Genomic DNA, 16,097 nt, shown 5'->3' on the forward strand with positions numbered 1-16,097 from the left:
ATGGACCACATAAACACGCGCAACAATAGCTTGCCCATGGAAGCAGCACAATCCCGACCCGCAATGGTCGATGATATGATCCACTGGCTTTGGTACGATGGCTTCTATCGTGGTGTCGTGGGATGGGTGAATTATTGGCCCATAGATGAGTTATTCAACAACCCTCAGCCAGCGCCAGGGCTCCATGGCTTTGACTATGAAGATGGCTCTGACCAATTCGACATGCGGGACTTCGATTTCAACGCGGCGCTGGGAGAGGTGGCAAAAGAAACGGCTTTCAGGGAATATGTTAAAAGAATGATCAGAAGACACAGACAACTTCTTCCCGCAGCAATCGATGAGATTGATCGTAGGTTGCTAAGGGAAGGAGTCTCACAGCAGGAAGTGAATGATCTTACTACGGGAGCTGCATCCGACGCGTATGGGAAGTTGGCAAGGCTTGAGGAAGCCCGCCGTCCGTTTCGGATGCCGGAAAGAGTACAGTTTCGCGTCATTTCTGATCTTCCTGGTCGTGAATGGTTACCGTCTGACTTGTACCTGGAACATACCTGCAACCTAACGGATCTGGTGGACGCAATACAGCGCCATAGGCTGATCCGATACTACCCTGCTAGACAGATCGGATGGACAACAGATGAAAACAGGGGAGTGAACAATTATAGTAGCCTGTCCGATGATACGAATGATGGGACCAGGCGAAAAATGCTGGCGTACAAGCTAATCCCTACGGACAACGAAAGCACTTGGGTAGCACAAAACACAGACGGATGGGACACAATCTCTGACGACAGCGTCTTTGTGAAAATGATGGGAGAATTGCAACAGGATGAAACAAAGATAGCAGCAATATGCCATGTATGCTAGCATGGAGAACCCCAGCTGTGCCACGCGACCAGCCAATAGGCTAACTTAACTATTGATGCAGGAATCGACACTGGAAAATATAAGACAAAAACAGGAGCAAAGCTTAGCCATATTCCCGGAGGATTTCAGGCTACTCAAGCCGGAGGATATGGATTTAGATCTCGCGGCGACGTTTGAGTTTGCGACGGAGGCCTGGGAAGAGGTGGAAGGGTGCACACCGTTCCCTCCAGATTTTGACTGGAGTCGACTGGAAAATGGGAGAATTAAGAACCCAGACGGAACGCTGCCCAGCACGGACGATGAGCTGTGACAGACAGGCGATGGATGACGGTAGCTGGACGGGGAGATGATGCGTGTATGTATGGCTTGCGGAGTTATTCACTAGTAGTGATGTAACAAAGTCTTCACTATGCGAGGCGGATGAGCGAATGAGCGAGAATGTTGGTGTTTGCTTCGTTTGTCCTGGTTTCCAAAGCCGGTGGATGCTTCGATTCTCAAGTGTGATTGGCCGAATGTTGAGCGGCAGCGGAATAACCTTAAAGCCTAATTTGTTAGTCATGCACCTATCGAGTCCGTTAAAGCAGCACCAGGCCAGCGACGAACGAACGCCATCACGCTCCTCGCCTCGCTTCGTGCGCAGCCCGTCCACCGGAGCGAGTGAATAAAAGGAAACGATGGGACGCAGGAAGAGTGCACAGCTTTCGTCCCAAGTCATTCTGCCATCCCTTTATGGAGTGTCCCCCTATCTGGAGCCGAAAAGGACACCCGTTCAACGCCAACCGCTTCGTGTGCCATTGCAGTGCTGCTGTTACATCATCCTCGACTCAAGGATCCCCCCACCTTTTCGCTTCATGCACAAGCAGCTATTATTAGATCTTTGAGACGGGAACAACCTTCAGACCAACTTTGGCCCTTCAGGCCTCCAACGCCGTCTCCGTTGCGTCTTCGGTGACCACCCCGACGCGGCCTCTCTGCAACGGCCACATTCTCGATGGTAGAACGCAACCCTTCTCGGACGGAGCCTCATCCAGTCAACACCGGCGCTACAACACTTGGGCTTGATGCATCACCTCGAACTTCGCTGACGACGACGTCCACGACCATTTCGACCAAACATCCATCCACCGCCTCAGCCTCTCTTCCTGAGCAGCCCCAGCCAGGATGCCCTCCGAACAGGCTTGTTGGCCAAGCTCCGACAACACCGAACTTCAACGTCGCCCCCCACGATGACTCAAGGCTCTTGACCAACCTTCTGCCAAACGAACCTTCCACACCTCTGCAAAGGCCTCCTGCCCTCAGCGTCCGCACGGACTTTGGAGACACAAGAATCATGGCTCCGGGCAGCCAACCGGACCTCGATGCCCCTCTTCGAGCCAGTCTATCGTCCACCAGCTTGCCCCACAGAACGTCGAGCTTGCGCGCTGCTCTGGCTGCTCCACACTCCAGTACAGGATCTCTCTCTCCAGGTTCGATCTTCTCATCGCCGCAGCTCGCCGCTCTGACAGACATCACCCCGCTGCCATCACCTATCCAAGGCAACTCGCCTTGGAGATGCGGTAGTTATCAGTCGCTCCCAAGATCTCCGTCAACAGCATCATATCGGGGCTCCACCTTCAGTCTGAAATCGCTAGATCCGACCAGACCGCCGAGATCTTCATCTGGCCAACGTCGAGGTTATGATACCGCTCCGGGTGGTCAGGACCAAACACCTGCCGAAAAGGAAGTCCATATAAGAGTACCGCAAAACGGCCATGCGCGCAACCGGAGTCTTAGCGAGTATGTCCCGCCTGCTCTGCACGTTCCAGCAGTTCTAAAGTCTCCTTCGAATAGCTCAAATGGCGTTAGCTGTGTTTCACCTTCTCCTCGACGGACTGTGCAAAACAAGCTTCACCGTGAAGAGTACCTAGCCGTTCAACGTGGCTTAACGATTCCCCATGCGCACCCTCCAAGTCCACCCAGCACACGTCGTGGTGAAGAGAGTAGCGAAAACGGGATGGCCCCGGGTTCACTCGGGCCCAGTCTCTCCTCAGCTCAGGTGTACAACGTCAAGTCAGTCAGAACGCAGCAGCCCCGAAGGTATCGAATGATTCGTCAACTGGGACAGGGTACGTTCAGTCAGGTCGTGCTTGCTGTCCGAGAGGGACTCCCAAATGTGGAGTTCAACGGAACTCACGATATCCCCGCTCAGCCCCGGTTGGTCGCGGTAAAAGTAGTCGAGTATGGTCCTGCGGGCGGGGCTGATGAGGAGAGAGTCGAAGTGTCTTTGAAACGAGAAGTTGACATTCTCAAATCCATCCATCACCCTTCGATTACTCAACTCAAGGCTTTTGGTAGTGAACAAAAGAGGGCTCTCCTAGTGCTGGATTATTGTCCCGGGGGCGACCTGTTTGAGTTCGCCAGCCAGGCGCCAAAAGCCTTATCACCCCCGCTGATACGGAGGATATTTGCGGAACTGGTGGCTGCTGTGCGATATTTACACCAAAACCAGATCGTTCATCGTGACATCAAGCTCGAGAGTAGGCTTTTCTTTTCCTTTTTCTTTCTTTTCTTTTCTTTTTCTTTTTCTTTTTTTTTTTTTTTTTTCTACCCACGCGTTCTTCCCATTCCACGCATGCTGACCGTCGCCCTCCAGATGTACTCATTAACGTCCCCACCGCAGTGATGCAGGACATCGGTGAATGGGAAAGTTACCCGCGATCTATCGTCACTCTAACGGACTTGGGCCTATCCCGGCGCATTCCACAACCGCCGGAGAGTCCTTTGCTCCACACACGGTGTGGATCAGAGGATTACGCCGCCCCAGAAATTCTCATGGGCCAGCCGTACGACGGTCGATCCACGGATGGTTGGGCTCTCGGAGTCCTTCTCTACGCTATCGTTGAGAATAGGCTTCCGTTCGACCCCCTGCCTGGTACTCGCGGCGACCCCGCTAAATTGCGCGCTCGTACTCCGCATCGTATCGCGCGATGTGAGTGGAGCTGGTATCGATATGGCGATGATGATGGAGAATGGGATCCTGCGAAAGGAGCCGCACTGGACGGTGCGCAGCTCTGTGTGCAGGGCCTGCTGAAGCGGAGTAGTCGACGGATGCAACTAGATGATATTGCGAAAACTGAATGGGTTAGCAAAGCGATTAAGGTCCCCGGAGGGTTGAAAAGAGGAGACATCGAAGGCCCTTGAGGAACATTGTTGTTTTGATTATCCTTTTGTACTTTTTTCTTCTTTTCTTTTTCCTTTCCTTTTTTTTTTTTTTTTTTTTTTTTTTTTTTTTTTTTTCCTTTCTTTTCTTTCTTTTGGTTGGGAGAAGGGTTGGTGAGTATTTGCTGTATATCCTTGCTCCTTTCTGGCCTGGCAGATGTACTGTACAATGTTTGCTTTACCTTTTAGATGAGCGTGATTGCTCTCCGTACTATAAAGCCATATATGGTTCTTGGATGATTCATGTTTGGGATACCTTTGGCTTTGTTTCTTGATACGCTGTATTTTTAAGCTTCTCTTTGCTATTTTGGTGTTGTTAGCATGATAGGAGAAAGGGATCATGTATGTATGTGAACTGAGCCCTTTCTTAGTTATAATCACTTACATTCTATATATAGAGCATGTACATACATACAAATGAAAATGTTATATGCGGCAAATAACAATAATTGGAGATATTTTTTTATTAATCACATCTACGCGCGTACGATCCGTCACACCGCGAAGGCAAGTTTGATAGTTACCCAGTACAGGGTAGATCCACCAAATAATTCAGTTGCTGTTGGTTCTAATGTGCTCTACACAACACTAACTATCATTCTATGCACCCACTAGTTAGTGCATTCTTGAACCCTACTGCTCCTGAGCTACTAGTCAAAACCAATCCGGCATATAGATATTAGATCATGTCGTCGAGGCACTTTAGCACCCATCATAAAATGTTTACATTGCAGTTTATTCAAACAAGACCAGCAATTGTCAGCATCTTAAGTCTTTGATCAGTCAAATTCTTGTGAAACTATGCCAAATGGAAGGAGAGTCCGCCGACGTTCTTGGAGTATGTGATTGGGTTGCATCTCTGATGGGAGGCTTGCTGGGCATGTCGTGAACAATTCATGCGTTGCCCTACTGATGTACTGGGTGTGCAACCAGTGGAGTCAACATCGGGGTCCCACAGAGTTCTTCATCACAAGATGCGTAGAGTCCTGAGATTCTAAGAACATGAGCAGCAACTAAGTGTGATTAACCAAATCCTAGGGTCTAAAGTACGAGGCACGCGTTGGTTTCCTAATTTAGCCGCTCGAAGCCCAAAATTCGGAGAATTTTCTGGGTTTCCGCCTCTATGGGTGATCATCACTGGACAGCCGGCGGCCGATTTTTGTCTCAGCATCCAAAAGATGGTGACTGTCCGGTTGCGCTGTATTTCAATGTCGATCGAAAAGACATCCATGGCAAATACTTCGAGAAACGCGCTCGCAGACCCATTCAGTTGGAAAATGGCGTTGATAAGGCTGCAGAAAGTTGGGGGAGAGCTCGATCCAACAGCTACATATCAAACGCCATTCGCTAAGATGTGGCTAATTAAAAGAGAGCGGGGTCATCTCCCGGATGCCCTGCATTTCCAATCCCCGTCACCTCCACAGAACAGCGACAGCAATTGTACCTGGTAACTAAGAGAGAAACGGCTCGCGACGTAGAAAGGAGGCGTAGTGACCAGGAAGACGCCGTGAAAAGAGTGTCAAGGCCTCGGAAGCGCTCCAGAGTTAATGGAGAAGATAGGGTGTGTACGGCAACTATTCCTCTCCGTTCTCATCCAGGGTATGCTAAGCGAGAAATAGTACGGAGAACAGTACACTCTGTTTGGAGACGGATAAACTAAGAGAATTCAACCATTCAAGATATCACTTTATATAATATGCAACTGACAACGCGGTGTTCGATTAGTTTTCGGAGTTGCCCGGAGTTACTCCAGTTCAAATCTTGGCTCGGGAACTTTTGTGTCGGACTCGGTGAGATGAACACCCCAATTCCGGCCGAGACCATGTAAGTAGCGATTCATTAACGAGCACTTAGGGAGTGTTAAAGCTTCAGTACAGGGAACAAGAGTATTTTTGCCCGTTGGGGTCCGCAGGGCATGATGGCTACGATAATACCTTTTGGTACTATCCTTGACGGCATTCCGGCCTTTCAACACTTTTGGGAACCCTTCGCCTTCTCTTGGTGTCGGCAGAGTCATGTGTCGAACGGTGAAAAGGAAAGGTTTCACGAACAGAGCTGAACCTTGTTTGGGACCTGAAGTTTGTCTGAAGCCCTCCAGAGCAGCAGGAGCCGAAGCTCTCTCCCTTGGAGATAAAATAGTTAAGGGAGACAGCCGGGACGGGGGATATCCATGCAGACTTGGGTTACTGATTCCTGGTCTTCATCACCGCCTCCATCTGATGAAATTTGGTTCGACATCGTGATAACCTCCGCTACGATACACAGAACTCGTCATCTCCCACCCCTCTCCTCCTTAGTCAAGATGGAGTGGTGCCTTTTCGGGCACGAATGTTTCTCCCAGCATCCCAACTTTCGACATTAGCTATTGGACTCACACGAGGGGGTGGTAATCCAGAACGCCGCAGGCTTCGGACCCTAAGAGAAAGTATTTCAAAGCAGTAGTGGAGACGATGAACTCCCCTCGTGTCGAGAGACGGCTGAGGGAATCTGCTGACGAGAGGCGGCATCAAGGTAGTTGGCTTGCCAGAGATTCCCTGCTAGACGGCATGGCAGATAACAAGGGTTGAGACTTGCCGAGTCCAGTGCAGGGGATGTTTTAGCCAACCGGCAATCCCTTGGGTAGGCGGTAGACTTTCTTCGCAGTAGGTAGTGGGGGAATTGCCTTCGAGGACGAAAGGAGGGTGGAGATACCCGGTGTCGCCCGTGCCGAGACGGCGGAGGGTTTGAGGTGACAGATGGGCGGGCGCGATGTCGTGTTGGCGAGAGAGGAGGGGAGAACTGCACGCAAACATCTCAAACACCACGCGACATTGCAACCTTCTTCCAGTCCGGCCTTCACCAAGCGTCAACATCCAGCTCGCTCGGGTTTTATCGACCAGATCGACAGTGCCAGCAGCCCAGCTCACGAGATCTTCCAGCTGTCAGAATGATGTTCATCTCCCGACCACCTGGGGAGCCCCTGGACGGAATGCTTCTTTTGCTCCCCGACTGTAGCCTCGATAGGCTGGGGTTGCAGGATCGAAGATTCGATTCCCAACACCCCTGGTCCCTGTCTCCTCTTAATGGTGGCCAGGGGGTCGGGCCTGCGTGCATCTTATTGTTGACACTTAACTCAGATCATTGACTAGGATTATTCCTTGCGCGATACCAAATTTGGGTTAGCTGTTGACCATGGCATTGATCATCGCAAGAGTTTCTTTAACCTTCAACTACGGAGAACTGGATGAAACTAAACCACAACCACAATAGACACACGCGATGGCAAGATAGTGATGTTGCAATACAAACCGATCGCTGGATTCACATGGCAAGCATTCTACGGGATTGTGGAGCGCCGCCCCCGGGGGTGGCAGCCCGGCCTCAACCAGCCAAACATCCACCAGGAGCGCCTCTTCTGAGAACGGAGGCCTTCCTAGCCTTAGTTAACTAGTTGACTTATTTCTGGAAAACATGTTTGGCCAGCATGTCTCTCAATTCGTGTTCCCCCGTCATCCCCAGATTCAGTTCGGTGGATATCCTCCGCCGCCTCCACCCACAATGTAACGCCTGTGGAAGGTAGGTTTGAGGATATCAACCATCTGTGTCTTTGGGTCGAAATTCATCGACTTCCCGCGAACGGGATTGAGGACCTTGGGCGGGAGACGAGAATTTGTTATGGCCGGAATTCACTTTCTCAGGAGGTCAACGGGCATCGTTGCCTTCGATCCTTTCGGGGTGCCCTGCGCTGTGGCATGCGCGAAGGCTGGAAACATACCCTTTCCTCTTTTCTTTTCTTGCATCATATATCCGACTGCAAAAATGCCGAATCCACATTTTTCCGCCTATTCCCCGGGCCAGCTATTGGTTGTGGTCTTAGCATTCGCTTTCTTATTCATTTCCTGCAATACTCCGTACTCCACAAGGGATTAGACATCCACTTCCTGGGCATCGTGGCACACCCTGGCCATGACAAGCACTTTTTGGGTTTGCTGATCATGGTGGAGTTGTCGAGGGGGCAGGTATAAGAACCATCTGGTATCCCCAAGTCATTGAGGAACGCAACTGGTATTTTCCTCTCAACTTGGGAAAATTCATATCTATTTCCAGTTCAGGGATACCCCTTCATCATGAAGACCATTACATCACTTATGCTATTGGCCTCGGCCGGCTTGGCCAGCGCCGCCAACAGAGCCGCCATGGACCGATTGATGTCCATGAAGCTGGAGGCCCAGGACAACATGGAAAGGGACGGTCTCTTCGAAGCCGGTAGATACCGTGCTTCCCGCCAGGTCAAATGTGTGGACGGGAAGGCGGGTGAATACTCCTGCAACAATGTTGACTTGCACGGATTCTTGCCCCACGAGGATCTCGGCAGCCAAACCAGAAGGGGTAACGACATTTGGGGTAGGTGGATTCTGTCAGCTGTCCATTAATTCATGCCCTGGAAGCTAAAACATTCATTTAGGCTGGACCTCGCGGGATGGCCGGGAATTCGGCGCTGTTGGACAAACTGACGGAACCGCATTCGTGGAAATTATGAAGGACGGCAGCCTCGAGTATAGGGGCAGATTGCCAACCCAGACCTCAAACATCATATGGCGTGATATGAAGGTTATCGATGGATACGTGTACATCGGCGCCGAGTCACCAAACCACGGTCTCCAGGTCTTTGACATGAGAAAGGTAAGCATTAGTGCATGCAGCTACATCTATCTTCTTCATCTTCACTAAACAGCTTTTTGCGTAGTTGCTCAATGTCACAAGGCCCGTCACCTTCGACAAGACCAAGGACCTAACTGCGTGGTACCGTGGCTTTGGAAGCTCACACAACGTTATCTCCCATGAGGAGAAAAAGATGATTTACGTTGTGGGCACACCCCGCAATTCTCCCTGCAAGGGAGGTCTCTATATGCTCGATGTTTCCAATCCCGCCAAGCCAACGTCGCCAGGCTGTGCTCACCAGGATGGATACGTGCATGACGGTAAGCATAATATAATCTACATAAATGTTGTGGAAATCGGCACTGACATGCAGTCAAGCCCAATGTGTCATCTACACTGGGCCGGATAGGCAATTCAGGGGCCGCGAAATTTGCTTCAACTACAATGAAGATACCCTCACCATCATGGATGTCACGAACAAGCGCAACCCAAAGATCATCTCGAAGACCCCATACGTCGGTGCTGCGTACACACACCAAGGCTGGCTGACCGACCCCGTCAAGATGGAATACCTCCTGCTGGATGACGAGCTCGATGAGAGTGACAAGACAGGTGAAGCCAAGAACGGCCACACCACCACCTACATCTTCGACATCAAGTCGTTGAAGAAGCCCAAGCACACTGGAACCTACCAATCACCCGTCAAGTCGATCGACCACAACCAGTATGTTGTCAACGGCCTTACGTACCAGGCCAACTACGGCAGTGGCCTCCGTATTGTCGACATCAGCTCCGTCGAAAGGGATCCCACTGGCAAGTCGTTCAAGGAAGTCGGTTTCTTCGACTGCCACCCTGAAGACGATGAGCAAGGTGGTGTGGTTGACTTCTTTGGTAGCTGGAGTGTGTACCCATACTTCAAGAGCGGATACACCCTCATCAACAGCATTGAGAGAGGAGTCTACTCCGTGAAGTACACTGGGCCAGGAAGAAAGTACCACTGAGACGCATGGCCGTGATGCATGGATAACGGCTCTAAGACGAGCAGGAGGAGTGTTAACCTTCTTGTAAATATTTGCTTACCATCCTTGAGAGCTAGGTTTTAGCTGTACTCCGTACGGAGCAGTTGTCTAGTTTCGTAGATATGGAATTCAGAGATACATGTTTCTATGAACGAGCTGTCCAGTTGGTCATTCGGATTCAAGCAATTGGAGTTGAAAGTTAACTAGTTGCCCAACCCTCAAGCAGCCCCCTCCGAAAGAAGAGTCAACCCAGCCATCGATGCAGACTCCTGTCCCAGTGAGCTGCTCTTACAGGCCAAAAGATCCCTTGTTAATGCACAGCTGAACGATTTGTCCTTTTTATTTTTTCCCCCTCCCCCAAAAGCCGCCAGCGCGACAGAGCCACAAATGCGTTGGCTGTGATTGGCCGGCCACTGACTCACCAGCGACATCGGAGGGGAAGCTTGATTTTCCCCAAAGCGCGTTTCTCCACTCGAGCTCTCCAAGAAATAAAAAGCTGAACCCGGGCCATCCACCGACAGAAGTCCACGCCGGCCCTTTTAAGCTGTCCATTGATTAGCTGCGTGCCTGGATCGATTGAATACTAAAGTCTGACTTTCAACTGAGTGCCCAGTTGACGGATTGGCGGACCTGCAACGACCCCTATTGGCACCCTCGCCGAAATGCTTCAGCTAAGGCCTCGCGGGCATATGCCCTACAGGCAATTGCTCACTTATCTCTCTCAGTATGCAGAAAACTAGGCTTTGGCTTAAAGCTGGTATACTATTATAGCTAACTCTCTATTTTTTTTTAAATTTACAGCCGTGCCTTTTCTTCCAGATCGACGTTCCAGCAGAAGTCTTCGTCGAATCCCCCGTCAAAATCAGGAAAGCCATTAAATGAAGTATCCAGCCATATCACGCAGCCAATCTCCCAGGGCGCTTCCCAGGCTATGCTTTACGCTACCGGGCTTTCGACGGACGACATGTCCAAGCCTCAGGTCGGGATCTCCAGTGTCTGGTACAATGGGAATCCCTGCAACATGCACCTCCTGGACCTAAGCAACATCGTGCGGGAAGGCGTGCAAAAGGCAGGATTGATCGGATATCAATTCAACACCATTGGTGTTAGTGACGGAATTAGCATGGGAACAAAAGGAATGAGATACAGCTTGCAGAGCAGAGACCTAATCGCCGATTCCATAGAGACCGTCATGGGTGGTCAGTGGTACGACGCAAATATCAGTCTGCCGGGATGCGATAAAAACATGCCGGGAGTTATCATGGCTATGGGTCGTGTGAACCGGCCGAGTTTGATGGTATATGGGGGAACGATCAGGCCGGGCTGTGCTGCAACACAAAACAATGCTGATATCGATATCGTGTCCGCCTTCCAGGCATACGGCCAATTCTTGACTGGGGAGATCTCCGAGGAGCAGCGATTTGATATTATCCGCCATGCCTGCCCTGGTGGTGGTGCATGTGGTGGAATGTACACCGCAAACACCATGGCTTCGGCTATCGAGGTCATGGGAATGACCCTTCCGGGCTCTTCCTCCAACCCAGCAGAATCTAAGGCAAAGAAGGCCGAATGTCTGGCTGCGGGCGAAGCCATCAAGAACCTTCTCATCGAGGATATTCGACCATCCGACATCCTCACCAGGACCGCATTTGAAAACGCCATGATCTTGGTGAACATCACTGGAGGCTCCACCAACGCGGTCCTCCACCTCATTGCCATGGCCGACTCCGTCGGCATCAAACTCACCATTGATGACTTCCAGGCCGTCAGCGATCGTACCCCGTTCCTCGCAGACCTTAAGCCATCCGGAAAGTACGTCATGGCTGATCTGCACAACATTGGCGGCACCCCATCCCTGATTAAATTCCTACTGAAGGAGGGTGTCCTCGACGGTTCGGGAATGACTGTTACCGGTCAGACCTTGGCCAAGAACGTAGAGAATGTCCCTGACTTCCCATCTGACCAAAAGATCATCCGACCTTTCAGCAACCCAATCAAGAAGACCGGCCATCTTCAAATCCTCCGTGGCAGCCTCGCTCCTGAGGGGAGTGTAGGCAAGATCACAGGCAAAGAAGGAACAAGTTTCACAGGCAAAGCTAGAGTGTATGACGATGAAGATGATTTTATTGCCTCTTTGGAACGAAACGAAATTAAAAAGGAAGAGAAAACTGTCGTTGTTATCCGATATACTGGACCGAAGGGAGGACCAGGAATGCCAGGTATGTTTGTTGAACCTTCTTTTGATGTGATTAGAAGCTATATGGCTAATGCTTCCCTATAGAGATGCTTAAGCCTTCTTCTGCCCTGATGGGTGCCGGATTGGGCTCTTCTGTTGCCCTCATCACGGACGGGCGTTTCAGTGGTGGTTCTCATGGCTTCTTGATCGGACACATCGTCCCTGAAGCCGCGGTTGGCGGACCAATCGCCCTCGTTGAAGACGGCGACATCATCACCATCGACGCCGAGAAGCGAGTTCTCGATCTTGAAGTCGGTGAAGACGTTCTCGCGCAAAGAAGGAAGAAGTGGCAGGAGAAACAGGAGGCAGGCCTCGGTCGTCCAACTGGATTGACGATGAGGGGAACTCTGGGTAAATATGCCAGGTATGTCGATTAACCGGAGTCCTTTTTACACCCTCCTTTTTTTTCCCCCCTTTCTTTACTGGATGCTTACTGATAACCCCTGTACAGAGCTGTGACGGATGCTAGTCATGGATGTATCACCGACGGTGTATGATTGTATGCATTTGGATGTACCAAGGATTCTGGGAATTAAAATTAGCGATTTTGAATACAAAAAAACCTTGAAAATATTCATTGACTTGATTATTTTTCCGTGGTGATGTACTTGTCAAGATCGTATTGCTTCAATGTCCGTGAGCTATCATAGGAGGTACAAACGAAGACTGAACCTCTGTAGATATATACATGTCCTGTACTCCGCAACCGCAGGTGATTGACTATTCGCAAATTCCGATGGACGCTGGGACGCCCTTTAAGGATTCGCGTTCATGAGTACAGCATAAAGACGAAAAAAAACAAAGGGGTAGAGATGTGTGCAGTCTGGAGAATAGAATGTGGGGCGTTATATTCGAAGCCGGGTTTGGAAAAAGGTAACTGAGATCGAATGGGCTTCCAGGATCGCAAGACAAATTTTAATTGAAAGGAAGCAGAAAGGAAGTTTGTTTGGACAAGCCCAGATCTTTTCCCGAAGAACCCTGTGGAGTTTGTTTCATCTGGTTTCGTAGCGGGGATGAGATGCTAAGACGCTTCGTGTAATTTCGCCCAGGCCGCCTCGGTTGCTAAACTCTCCACTCGTTTCTGGTACAGCGCCATGGAATGCATACTGACATCGCCAAATACAACTCTGGCTAGCTCTTCGTTTCGCGTTAAATACGCTCGGGCACACTGTTTCCCCTCTTTTCCTTCATTGCCTCGCAGGATTATCAACCCTCCTGGCAATGTCAGCTTCGGCGCCGGTCTGGACCATACCGCTGACGTTGCCTTGCGCTTATCGAATTTCTTCCGCTCCCTCGAGATCAGGAAGGCAAATTTACGGGAGAGGAAGCCCGCTGGTTGAACGGGAGGAGGAGGAGTGTTGTATAGGTCGATGAGACAACGGACGTATGGCCGTTCGGCGAGGGTGACGGGATCGCCTTCATTGATGATGCTGAAAAACAACCAGTTTTGGAAATCTTTCTCGCTTGGCTTGTTAAGAGGCTGGGCCGAAACGGGTGGTGCACCGAAAGTAACGCAATGGATTCGATTGAAGGAGCGCCGGAGGTTGATGAGATCGGACTTGACGTTCTGAGAGAGCATGTGTGCGTAGAGGAGACTTGCAATGGCCCCGCCGGTGGAATGTCCGGTTATAACCAGCGAACCGGCAGAACGACACGGGTTGTCTCTCAGAATTTGTCGGAGACGCGAGGCTACGGGCTTAATCAGTTGTCGAGCAACGCCCAAGAAGCCCGCGTGGCACAGGTTATCAGAATTGTCGAGGAACCCAGCTGGTGACTGGGGCTCTATCGTCATATTACTAGCCCAATCTTTGAAAGAAGTGTACATTGTTCCTCTAATCGAAAGCACGACGAGATCAATGTGGTCTAGAGCAACGGACTTGATCACCATAGCATTGGTCCCGCCTTTAACGTCGGCCTCAACAAAGGTTTCCCTTTCCGAGTCTGAAGGCATGCTATAGGCACGCTGTGAGAATTGTGCAGCGAGACAGAGGATAGGCCATATGGGAAGGGTGCTATCAAAACAAACGTTAGCTTCGAATCACGGACCGTCCTGAAATCCGCCCGATCCGATTGATGACATACACTCGGAGATGTGGCAGGTTCGAAGGCAATTGGGAATTCCCATAGTTATACACCGTCGAAGAGAAGTTTATCTGTCGGGCCGAAGGGACCAAAGAATCACGTTTTGATGCTTTAGACTTCGTTCCCAGGGAAGATTGTGATCTAACGTGCAACGGTCCGAGCGGATCCACGTTCATTACTGCGCAAACACACCAACGTCAGCAAGGAAAAAACACATATATTAACATGAGCATGACTCACCCAGATCTTTTTCTTCCCCGCTGAACGATTGCATGTCTATTGAATTGATCAACTTCACAAATTGCTCGAGTATGCGGGTTGAAGCATCGGGGAGAATATCTGGCACTGATTCCCTCTCAGTTTCGCTTGTCTTCGAAGCTGGTGAGGCTGGAGTTACAATCGGTAGACTGGATTTAGACAATCTGCCCGAACGGGCATTGATTCGTGCCGGAGGTGTGAATTTGCCCATATGGAAGGACTGCCTGCTTGATCCAGGGCGTGAAGTGACTGAAACAGCGGAAGCTTGCGGAAGACGGCACTGTGAAGATGGGACAGAAACGATTGAGGAAGACTGAATATAATTCGCGGTATTACTCGAAGACGGAGTCAAATCCTCCTCGGAGGAAATAAATGGGACGTAGAGAGCGCGAAGCTCCTTGAGGTCGCGAACTGCTCCATGGAAGGAGAGCGGCCGGTCATTCGAAGAAAGTGATAGAGAGGCTTTGGATTCGGATTCTTTTGATGAGCGCAAATGTGCGGATTCCGGACGAGCATATGGGTAGAAGTACGATGGCTCGGGCGCAAAGAGCGGGCTTGTGCTACGCTCCTGGTTGACCTGTGCGGCCCTTGTAGGGGAACCTCCGTGCTTCATGGCGCTAGTCATCTGGATGTCTCGAGGTCGCAAGAACAAGTGACTTGACGACCGTATGTTTAACGAGCGGCTAGAGACTTCATGGAAGATGGAAGATTTGGTTTGATGGCCTCGTCGTGTGTTATCGCTTGATGTCTGACATCAGATATATGCGACGCCGCGTATCACATTGCCACAGGTACCTGTAAAAAGTGGGTTAGCGAGGCCAATGGGCCGAAGATTGTTGCACACAGCAGTTCGTCAGATACGTACCCGTTTAGCCGCGGACATGTTAATAAACTTGGCGCTTCCCAGTCGTTGGAGCCAGATCTGCGGCTGGTTTCCGATCTTGGGCTCAAAAATCTCGCTGAAATGAAAGCGAAACTAGGAATATGTTACACTTTCTCAGAGTGATGGGAAGGAGGAAGTATTTCAGAACTCAGTGACATCAACGACTTGGCGGCTGAATGCAGAACTTAACCCGTCCACTTCAGCTCCGCGTTACTGAAGACGGGACAGCTTGACTTGCCCAGCAGCAGGATGCAAGTGACAGACACAAACACGAATGTCCGGCCTGCCTTCGATTTTAATATCGGCTCGAACACCGCAGAGCCGTGGCCCTTTCTAATTGATGGCCAACGTTCGGGGTCACTTGCAAGGATACTGTAACCAGCATGACAGGGACCATCGAACCAATATTGTTAGGGGGTCAACATATTTGGCGCAGGTGATTCGATGCATTGTCCTCGTTTGTGCACCACTGCTTTCGTGGAAAAACGTGGAAAGACGATCCCGGAGAAGGTGAGAGGTCCTACGTACTCCGTCCTAAGCATGATTTGGCTGCGCTGGAGTAAGAGTGACGAGTTGGCACATCCGCCAGCGCCCAACGGAGTAATGGTGGGAGTCGATCATTTCTTTGCTTTTTTTTTCTTTTTTAGTTTTCGCGGTCAAGAATCCTGAAAAACATGAAGCATTAGTAAGTTGGATGATCAAATAAGATATCATAGTTTGTCGAATATTGAAAAGTCAAATAACCTCAAGCAAACAAAAGGTCAGTCAACTAAAATGATCTAGACTGGTTATCCGGAAAAAAGAAATTGCCTGCGTGAATTTATATCCCTACAATAACACCCCAGCTCCAGTCATAAAACCTGTCTCAAAAGGACATAATTTGCGGCTGGACTGCTGCAACCAGGCCTTTTCTCTC

At 50.3% G+C, this 16,097-nt stretch overlaps 6 protein-coding genes across 6 annotated transcripts; 4 read left to right on the forward strand and 2 right to left on the reverse strand.

Annotated features, from left to right (window-relative positions):
- CIMG_05488 (uncharacterized protein) lies at nt 1–1,174 on the forward strand (the record flags this gene model as incomplete). The annotated part of the gene is made up of 2 exons (XM_001246046.1): nt 1–855; nt 926–1,174. The coding sequence occupies 2 exons, from the start codon at nt 1–3 to the stop codon at nt 1,172–1,174; spliced, it is 1,104 nt and encodes a 367-aa protein (XP_001246047.1).
- Nucleotides 1,175–1,820: 646 nt separating this feature from the next.
- On the forward strand, nt 1,821–4,044 carry CIMG_05489 (catalytic protein kinase domain-containing protein; the record flags this gene model as incomplete). The annotated part of the gene is made up of 2 exons (XM_001246047.2): nt 1,821–3,380; nt 3,497–4,044. Exons 1-2 carry the CDS (start codon nt 1,856–1,858, stop codon nt 4,042–4,044), a joined length of 2,073 nt encoding a protein of 690 aa, XP_001246048.2. The 5' UTR covers nt 1,821–1,855.
- Nucleotides 4,045–5,806: 1,762 nt separating this feature from the next.
- Nucleotides 5,807–6,854, reverse strand: CIMG_11558 (uncharacterized protein; the record flags this gene model as incomplete). The annotated part of the gene is made up of 3 exons (XM_001246048.2): nt 5,807–6,248; nt 6,438–6,477; nt 6,668–6,854. The coding sequence occupies 3 exons, from the start codon at nt 6,852–6,854 to the stop codon at nt 5,807–5,809; spliced, it is 669 nt and encodes a 222-aa protein (XP_001246049.2).
- Nucleotides 6,855–8,168: 1,314 nt separating this feature from the next.
- On the forward strand, nt 8,169–9,704 carry CIMG_05491 (uncharacterized protein; the record flags this gene model as incomplete). The annotated part of the gene is made up of 4 exons (XM_001246049.1): nt 8,169–8,445; nt 8,507–8,724; nt 8,789–9,023; nt 9,082–9,704. The coding sequence occupies 4 exons, from the start codon at nt 8,169–8,171 to the stop codon at nt 9,702–9,704; spliced, it is 1,353 nt and encodes a 450-aa protein (XP_001246050.1).
- Nucleotides 9,705–10,236: 532 nt separating this feature from the next.
- CIMG_05492 (dihydroxy-acid dehydratase) lies at nt 10,237–12,455 on the forward strand (the record flags this gene model as incomplete). The annotated part of the gene is made up of 4 exons (XM_001246050.2): nt 10,237–10,446; nt 10,524–11,941; nt 12,004–12,322; nt 12,410–12,455. Exons 1-4 carry the CDS (start codon nt 10,385–10,387, stop codon nt 12,453–12,455), a joined length of 1,845 nt encoding a protein of 614 aa, XP_001246051.1. The 5' UTR covers nt 10,237–10,384.
- A 524-nt stretch (nt 12,456–12,979) lies between these two features.
- CIMG_05493 (uncharacterized protein) lies at nt 12,980–15,207 on the reverse strand (the record flags this gene model as incomplete). Its single annotated transcript, XM_001246051.2, has 3 exons — nt 14,281–15,207; nt 14,041–14,218; nt 12,980–13,970 (listed from the first exon to the last, which is right to left on the reverse strand). Exons 1-3 carry the CDS (start codon nt 14,921–14,923, stop codon nt 12,980–12,982), a joined length of 1,812 nt encoding a protein of 603 aa, XP_001246052.2. The 5' UTR covers nt 14,924–15,207.
- Between the last annotated feature and the right edge of the window lie 890 nt (nt 15,208–16,097).

This window comes from Coccidioides immitis, assembly GCF_000149335.2.
Source record: "Coccidioides immitis RS genomic scaffold supercont3.4, whole genome shotgun sequence".
Lineage (NCBI taxonomy): Eukaryota > Fungi > Ascomycota > Eurotiomycetes > Onygenales > Onygenaceae > Coccidioides > Coccidioides immitis.